At 35.2% G+C, this 9,676-nt stretch overlaps 1 protein-coding gene across 1 annotated transcript in view; it reads left to right on the top strand.

Moving 5' to 3' along the window:
- Positions 1 to 3,962: 3,962 nt before the first annotated feature.
- The window catches only part of LOC107718662 (uncharacterized), a 14,466-nt gene continuing 8,752 nt past the window's right edge, over positions 3,963 to 9,676 (top strand). Inside the window, exon 1 of the mRNA XM_016525854.1 lies at positions 3,963 to 3,968. Within this exon, the coding sequence (XP_016381340.1) occupies positions 3,963 to 3,968 (6 nt within the window). The remainder of the gene's footprint in view (positions 3,969 to 9,676) is intronic.

Raw genomic sequence — 9,676 nt, forward strand, 5'->3', positions numbered from 1 at the left:
TGTGTGTGTATAATATATATATATATATACTATATATATATATATATATATATACACCTTGCTACGTGTACTGCGTTAGACTAACCGAGACTTGTCATTTGCACTTATATATTGTTGCTCTTTTGTTAGTTTTGACTGCTTTTATTGTCCTCATTTGCAAGTCGCTTTGGATAAAAGCGTCAGCTAAATGACTAAATGTAAATATGTTTACTCATGCAGTATATACACACATATGTAAATATGTATTTCTTTTATTTAACAATCATTTATGATATACATGTTTAATATTTCAAAATTCACATTTATATGGTAACATCTATACAGAGGTGGACAAAAGTACACAATTCCATTACTTGAGTGAAAGTATAGATACTGCCTGTCAAATATTAGCCCACCCCCACAAAAGCAGCTCTGGCAGTGTGCACACATCTCTGTGTAGCCATTCATCCACATTTGAACTAAGTGGACTGCTGTAAAATCCACTTGGTTCAAATGTGAAATTGTTGTAAATACAGACTGATAAGAAAAAAAATAATACCTGCTTTAAACCCCAGCAATACAACTGTATAACTGTACAACAGCAACATTGCTTTAACAAAAAAGCAAAACAGCAAGATTTATTTGACATCAAAACAAACATTCAAAAATGCTCTCTAATCGCTCTCGACGCACTTTGATGTCATATACAGAACAGTCTGTGCAGTGCTGCTTCAAGTCAAACAACTATTGTGCTTTGTTAGGAGATGCACAACAGTTCTCCTGTAGCTTTATAATATTTTCATGTACACAATTTTGCAAAATCGGACAATATTGTGTCTAATATATACCACAATATTAACTTCTTATTATTGAATTGTTGTAAATAAATATCACATTTGCAAATGGTCAGTGTTCAAAAAATGCTGGGAGGTCACTTCATGTAGCCTTACAAGAGTGATTACTGATAAACTGTCTGAAAAAAAGTGACGTTTTAGAGAAGGAAAAAAAATCACCCACTGACTTTCAAAGCTGCTACATAGTAACAACTTTCTACTTCGAGGACCTTGATAGAAATGTAGTGGAGTGAAAAGTATGTTACTTGCCTTTCAAATGTAGTGTGAAGTTAAAGTCATAAGTTTCCAGAAAAATAATACTCAAGTAAAGTGTACTTAAGTACAATTCTTAATTAAATGTACTTCGTCACTGTCCACCTCTGCGATCAATGTGCAAGATATTCAATAAAGGATCAAAAGTTATGGTTACACTTTATTTCGATAGTCCACTTTAGACATTCTATTAACTATAAGTAACTTTGTAACTACATGTCAACTACATGTCAACTAATTATCATTAATTTGCAACTACATGTCTACTAACTCTCAGAGTAGACAGGGTAGGTTTAGGGTTAGTAGAATGTTGACAAAGAAAGTGTTAGAAGATAGTCTTAAGTGTTAAGCAGACAGTCTACTAATACTCGACTAACTGCTAGTTGACATGTAGTTGCAAAGTTACTTACTGCTAATAGAATGTCTAAAGTGGACTATCGAAATAAAATGTAACCCTATTTACTAAGTAGAGTAAAGCATTATATGAGACATCCTCATCTGCATCAGTGTGTGTGGTATAAGATTCTGGGTGTTTACCACTTTCTCTGTCCAGCTCTGTAGCCCAATATTGATCTGTAAAGTGAAGCCTATATATTAAGCAGACAGTCTGCTAATACTCTACTAACTGCTAGTTGACATGTAGTTGCAAAGTTATTTACTGTTAATAGAATGTCTAAAGTGGACTATCGAAATAAAGTGTTACCAAAGTTATGAATATTAGATTTATCCTTGTCTTCAGTTCTATATCAATATATAGCCATATATTTTCAATGCATTGCTGTATATTGAAAAATATAAGCACTAGTTTCCAATGTATGGAAATGTATTATGTAATATAACGCATTATGCAGTATATTCCCATATATTTTTGTTCCATAAGGGTTATTTGACCTGACTGAGAATACGAGGTATCAGTTTTCTTGAAAATTATCACACACAAACTATTATGAAATTGTTAAGCTAAGTGAAAAGTTTTTGTGCAAGAGATTGGTGTGTATGTGTTGATGAAAAGATAACTGCAGAGACTGGTGTGTGTGTGTGTGTGTGTGAGAGAGAGAGAGAGAGAGAGAGAGAGAGAGAGAGTAGGAGGGCACTGTAGCCTTGCATAGCAGTCATAGTGGTTTTGGTAAAGGAGGAAAAAACAGATAGAGAAAATGGGAGAGAGTGCATGAAGGAGTATTTTTATATTCTGTCAAGAGTTATTGTGTCTGAACTGGACCAGGTCAGAGACAATGTTTTGTCCCTTAACTGATCTTAAGCAACTCAAATTACAGAACATCGTGATGTTATATTAACAAAACCGTTTCACAGATAGTTTGGCCATTGTTGTCATGAGTGCTGTCGTGGTCGTCCATGTGATCACCTCATCCCTGAATCTTATCTCAGCCCGTTCCTGTCCTCTTCCACTTCACACACATCCTTATCTGCAGCATAGATTTGCTCTGACCTCTAAAAAGATGCATGTGTATGTGTTTTGACGTCCAACTTTATATTTAAGTCTAAGACAGATGTTGTTCTATGAAGGTGCCCACCCTAGTAAAAAAGTTATATATTTAAAATGCATTTATTTCATACTAAGTATAGTTAGTATAGTTCAAACCTATTAACATATTTACTGAGAGATAACTCGAGACTTACTGATATAAAAATTATAATTAAACTTTATTTGGCATACTACATGTGCACAATGCACATTTCTCTTAATATTAAGTCTAAAATGTGTTTTAATGTCACTTTTGATGAGGATTGTATGATCTTTGAAAAATATCGGTCTTCAAATTCCAAATATTTAAAGTGTACTTTAAGCATACTTGCAATAGTTCCACTTTAGCACAATCAAATATACTAAGTATATCTTTAATTGGACTTTAGCACTACTTCTGCACAATTAAAGTGCATTAAGTACAAAATTAGTTAGACTTCAAGTATACCAGTTTAGTGTACTAAAAGTACAATTGCAGGACATTTTATTAAGTACATAAATATGAAAATGAATTTGTAACATACTTAGCATGAAATAAATGTATTTCAAATACATTTAAGTATATTTATTTTTTACTAGGGCAGACAGAGTCTGTAATGTCGAACTTCGGCAAAAAATATAGTGCTACTGATTAACGCAAAGAAATTCTTTTGTAGACATCAAACCGAAACGCTTGAATTTTAGGACCATGTAGAAATGAAGGCATGTGTGCCAGTGCCTGTATGAGCATTTTCATCTGTGTCTGAGTGTATGAATGTGTGTGTTAGTGGGAGTTTTAAGTATGAAGGCCGTAGAGCAGAGCCAGACTCAGGAATAGTTCAGATAAGAAAACTTTAACCACCTGGAGAGAGAGAGTGAGACACCTTAAGCATTAAGTACTAACATTAATTAGTACTACAATTAAAAGGGTATATTAAAATATAAGTGGTTTAAATATGAAAGCTAATTCATCCTTGATGACAGTAGCTGATATGGGCCCAGGGACATCTCTGTGCACCTGCTGTTGACAGAGGAAAAACTATGAAAAGTGGCATAAGAGCCCCCAAAATCATCCACGTTACTGCCTCGAGGGGTTTGCCTTAGACCGGCAAAATAGACATAATGAGAAAAACAAAGATACACCAAAGAGGACCTGAAAGAAAACATATTTTTATTTTTACTGATCATTGTACTATTATTTTGTTTTACTCAACTGACTTCCAAACCTGATTTGCTTTCTGGAACACAAAAGATGTATGAATTTGTAAAGAAAATGAAGATGTGTCTCAGTATGTTTTTTGTTTTTTTGGTCCATACTAGACTTTCATACTAGACTTTTGTCCATACCAAATTTTCATAAAATATCTTCTTTTATGTTTTTATGAAGAAAGAATGTCATGCTGGTTTTGAACAACATGAGGGTGAGCAAATTATGTAAGAAATGACTGTCACCAAATTACTAGAATGTGTTATCTTGTTTCACATAATGACAGTAATTAGTTGCTGATCATTAGACACAATTTCCAGTGCACACTGTGAAGGGTAAGTATCACTTAGATGAGATTTCATGAATGTGTGGGCCATTTCTACACCAGCAAGCTCACTTGAGCCCTACGGTTAACATGATATATCAAGGTATGAATGTTAAAAACACTTATTTTCAACAAAAAAGCTTGTCCACTCATATAAAACCGTGGATTCTGTCATATAAATGCTAAATAAAACATCAAATGATCATACTATGCCTCAGTTTTGTTTAGTTTCTTTCCCAGAAACAGCTTATGAACTTCAATTAGGTATGATTCTGCTGCAGAGAAAGTAAATAAATACATGGCAAATTGTTCCAAAATGAGTTTTTTTGAGAAATACATGTCATGAATTTATATCAGTTGGTCAGTGCTTTTTGCACATGTCCTGCTGTCTTTTAACCAATGCTGCGTAACCCCAGCTTCAGCCTGACTGGATGTTTTATTAACTGAAAAGTTTGACTTGTCAAAATGGGACACTTGTGGCCAACACATCATGCATTAATAGGATGAGACCAAGAGATTTCATGATTCAAAACAGCTTGTGCAAGCCGAAAGATGAACAAAAACGTAATAAAAAGGAATATGCTTGCAGGTGTATCGCTGCTTTGTGAGGAAATAGTTTAACTCTTACTCAGAGGAGTTGTTGTACTCCAACTAAGCAGCAACAAATGGTGTGACATGAAAGAGTAGGTGGAGCTTATGCTAATGACTTCCACTGACCACAGAGCAGCCGGTATATAAACAGTATAAACTTACCTCACCCGCTCTGACAGCTCTCTCAGATGCACATGAATCAAAGCCAAAGAGGCTGTAGTGATCAGACTCTGGCATGAGGGAGAGACGCAGAGAATGTCTGCTGACTTTTGAGGGGGATGAGTGATATGATCAATTGAAACGAATACCTTCCCTAAACAGGAATATAATAATGTAACTGAAAGATGAGCAGAAGGCTATTAATTTTTTAGGCCTCGTACATGCATACTCTCACACACTAGACGTGCGTTGTGAAACACCCAGCCTCACTGATTAGTGCGGGCCACATCCCACTGACAGATGTTAATCTTCAGTTGTTGGCACAGCATTGACACCACAGAGAATGATAAACTTATTGCAGCTTGTTATGTTGTATCTCCATTTGTCTTTCCGTCTGCTTCTTTCTCTCTTTTTCATCTCTTTTGGGTAAAATGACTGGACTGGATTGGAATGTGTAAGTGTTTGCTTGTAAAGGTAAACTTGACATCATGGATAGACAAAGAGAGAAAGGTTAGAAAGGCTTAAAGTTGGTTGTGTATCATGTGTTTTTTGTTCTTTACTCCTTTCTCTGTTAAAAAGTCTTAAGTGTGGACTTCTTCTCTGGATGCAGAGCCATAGATGGGAAGAAAATATCAAACCCTCCTCTTTGTGCTGTCTTTTTGTAACCTTCAATTAGAGAATGGAGGAATCAACTAAACTAAGTGTTTTAGCCTGGAGAAATATTGCTTTCTTTTTTCTTACACTTACTCAACATTTTTCAAAGTTCTCCTCAGTTGTTAATAATGAAGACCAGAATATTGCATATGTCTATATGTGCATATGTAAATAAAGTTTTAAAAAATTATTTTTTGGCCGGCATGACATTTCAGTCAACTGTTAAAAAAAGCAGACTGCACACACATTCTTATTGCCATATGCATATGGTTCCATGAAGAACCTTTAACATCCATAGAACCTTTACAATATACAAAAGGTGCTTTATAGTGCAGAATATTTTTCACACTAAGAACAAAACGGTCCTTTTTAGGGCATTGAATAGCAAAAACACCTGCTCACAATTAGTGTTGCTTTCGTCGACGAAAATTATGACTAAATATCGTCGTCAACGAACCTTTATCACGTGACGAAAACGAGACGAGACTAGACGAAAATGCTGGTCATGTGACGATGACTATAATTAAATGTATAATGCAATATCGTTGACGAATAAAAACGAGACTAAATGTGGTTTACAAAAACTTTTAGTTGACTAAAACTTGACTAGACTAAAAAGAGTATGAACGTGACTAAAACTAATAAAAACTAAAATGACAGTTTCACACAAAGACTAGACTAAAACTAAAATTAAAACAGGCCGCCAAAAACAACACTACTCACAATCATTTCAAATATTTGTGGTTTTTGTCAACCACTAACTGTGAAATAGTTTTAGCAGCCACACCTTCATTTTCCTTTATTTAATTAGCGCCCGTGTGTTCATGGCTGATCAAATACCCACATAGGATGAATACTTCACACCTTTGCCCATATGCTGCTTTAGGACAATCAGAGAGACAAACTCATTTGAACCATTTTGACAAAACTCACGTTTATAGCAGCAACTCAATTTAAAGTATTGAATATTTTCTGAATGTCCTGAAAAGATGACTTATGTTGAATTATTATGTATGCCAAGTGTTTCTATGTACAGAAACATCTGGCCTGTTTACAGGTGTCTGGGTGTGATATAGAACGAGAGATTGTCTCTCTCATTTATCAGAACATTTGTCAAATGTTGGACTGGTCCCTGGGGATGAAGGAACACCAGCAACCTCAAAAACTGCTTTATAGTCTCTTACTTAAATACATATGCACATTCACTTAAGTGGCTTTACTGTCTGTCCGCTAGAGTTTGTAATGCAAAAAGTTAATCTGACCTATATGGAGATTACAGTTTTTGAGAAGCGTTATACATGGACGCACTCATAAAGATAAACGTTCATAAAGACAGTCACTTGCTTCATTCCTGAATGATTCAGCCGTTCGAACGAATCAATTGAATGAATGATTCAGTGATAAAATCAGTGACTTGCCGCCACCTGCTTGTGGATTTAGTTAAATTTTTAGCGTATAATTTCAGTTACTTAAAGGGGTCATATGATGCTTTTTTAAAGGGATCATATGATGCTTTTTTAAAGATCATTATTTGGTGTATTTGGTGTAACAGAATATGTTGACATGCTTTAATGTTCAGCGTGTTAGAACGAGCCGTTTTAGGGGGGCGTGGCAGAGTCTTAACTTTGATAAAGAATATCTCTTTGGCTTTGAGACTTTAGTCTTTGCAACTTCAGGGATCTTATCTATGCACAATCAGTTTATAACACTCCAAATAGAAAGGAAAACTTGAAATCGCATCATATGACCCCTTTAAATTATTTAATATTTCTGTATTCAAAATGTTATATTTAAAACATTAATCTCCACATGAATTTATGAATTTAATTGCACTCATGCCACCTCTGAGCCTCATTAAACGTCTGAAAATTTACCTACAAGCCACTTTTGTGTTCTTCTGTAGTAGGCTACAAATTAATTTATTAATAGCCTACTAATTTCGTATTAAAGCTTTAATCAGGATAAAACTGTATATTAAAAGCTAACATAGCATTTACAAATAACAGCATATCTAAAAGTATGAGACAACAACAAACAAAAAACATACCATTAAGAGCCGTGCTTGCACAGGTTCTGCGCGATCCTCTTCACTAATATCTCTGGGTCTCAATCAGGCTCAAATTGATAAGCGATATTGACGACGTCATTGTCAGAGAAACCAGGGCAAAAGTTACCGTTAGCAGGTACATCCCTTACGAAAAGTAACCATTTGAAAATGCTTTCTATACGTTAAAGCTTCCATGCAATTACAAATGATCTAACAAACATCGTGAAATCTACCTTATGCTGACGGAGATAAAGGTGTAAACCAGGGGCGGATCTACCGGGGTGGCACGGGGTGGCAACTGCCACCCTAAGAAAAAGAAATAATACATAGCCTATCAGCTTGCCTTATATTGTGATCTCGAGTTGCAGAATATAGGCTATTTTATATGCATTTGAGAGACGTTCTTTAATGTGATGCATATAGCCTACATGCACAGTTTGTAACTTTAATCGTCTTTTTGGTAATTCTTTGAATTAACTGACGACAGAACTACATTGTATGCTCATAGTTTTTGTGTGTGCTTTATTTATGATTAAGCGATATAGAGCGTGCGCCTCATACTGAAGAGTGTGCACCCTGAGCACAGTGCGGCTGACAGGACAGGAAAGTTTGTTTTCTGACATATAGCTTAACAACATCTCATCAGACGCAGTTCACTGTTGTTCTACTGAAGCTCATTTGGCACATGTTCCTTTCCTCGCTCGTTTGACTTGCGCCTGGCGCTGAGGCGATGTTGAAGTGCGCGTCTGAAAAGTCTCCCGTTAGATGTGGTCGTAAAGAGATACGGCGGTTGCGCGTCTTAATAAATGCACTTCTTGTCAAGAAAAAAAGCGACAAAAACTGCAGTTGTGAGTGGGGTGGCCAAGCTTAGGTCAGTGGTGGCCACTGCCACCCCTGGCCACCCCCTGGCTCCGCCCCTGCACCTGCCACCCCAGAATTGTGTGCTACTTTTCAGCCGCGGCGATGACAGAGAAACGCAAAATAATGGCAAAAACACGTCTTTTAATATAACTGATTTTAGTTGGCACTTTTTTCCCCAAACCATTCATTCAGTTTTCAAAACAAAGACACATTTCTCAAAAAGTTTAACAATGAGTAAGTTAAACATTAGGTAGCAAAACTGATGACCAGTGTTGGGCAGTAACTAGTAACTTAGTTACTGTAATAATATTACTTTTTGCAGTAGCTTGTAGTGTAACTAATTACTAATAAGATTTCAGTAATAATATTGACTCGCACATGCATGTGATGTCCCCAGTACAGCAGGCAACCTTGGAATATGGAAAAACTTACATTCAGCAGATATAAATATTGCATTATATTGATTTTGTCAGGAAAAAAGATGATCTGAGCACTGTTGTGTAATAGTGTAACTAATTACTGTTGCCAGAAAGTAATAAGTAAAGTAACAATATTACTTTTGAAATGAGTAACTAGTAATGAGTAATATATTACATTCTTTGAGTAACTAGCCCAACACTGCTGATGACACACCAATCAGAATCTCTAATCATCTACAGGGGTTTTATACTTACACATACAGTATAATTACAGTACATTAGATAATGGAAATGTCACTATTCTATATGTACAGTAAACTGTAGCACATGTTGTACATCTTCAAGCATGTGACTGTCAAATTTTATTTTTAACCATTTTTTTATATGTACTGCATTTTTGCAGAACTGAGAAATGACTGCCTAGAGATATAGTTTGTGTCAGGAGACCAATAAACTGCTATAGTACTGTATTGTAATGAAATTTGGACAAAAATGTAGAGGATGCTAAATTTACTTTTTTTTATTTTATTTTTTAATGTACTGTGGTACATGCCAAGTTCATACAATTCTTTGGTATGTGAACTTTTCTAGTACGTTTCATTTACTGCAGGATTACTTTACAGTAGTAAAATGAAAATTATTTTTTTCCCAAAAGTTCATTGCTGAATTATACATCTGTATCTGTAATTGAATTTATGTATGTTGTAATAGACATTGAGCTGCAAAAATAATTCCTGAATCCAAGTAAGAGTTTTTTGTTACAGTTACATTGATCTCAGTGTTCACTGGGCAGGAAAGTCATCTGTGTATTTGAATTGTAAGCATTTACAGTTTTTTTCAACTGCTTACACACAAAATCTTTACTT

This window comes from Sinocyclocheilus rhinocerous, unplaced genomic scaffold, assembly GCF_001515625.1.
Source record: "Sinocyclocheilus rhinocerous isolate Xijiao unplaced genomic scaffold, SAMN03320098_v1.1 scaffold873, whole genome shotgun sequence".
In the NCBI taxonomy this organism is placed as follows: Eukaryota; Metazoa; Chordata; class Actinopteri; order Cypriniformes; family Cyprinidae; genus Sinocyclocheilus; species Sinocyclocheilus rhinocerous.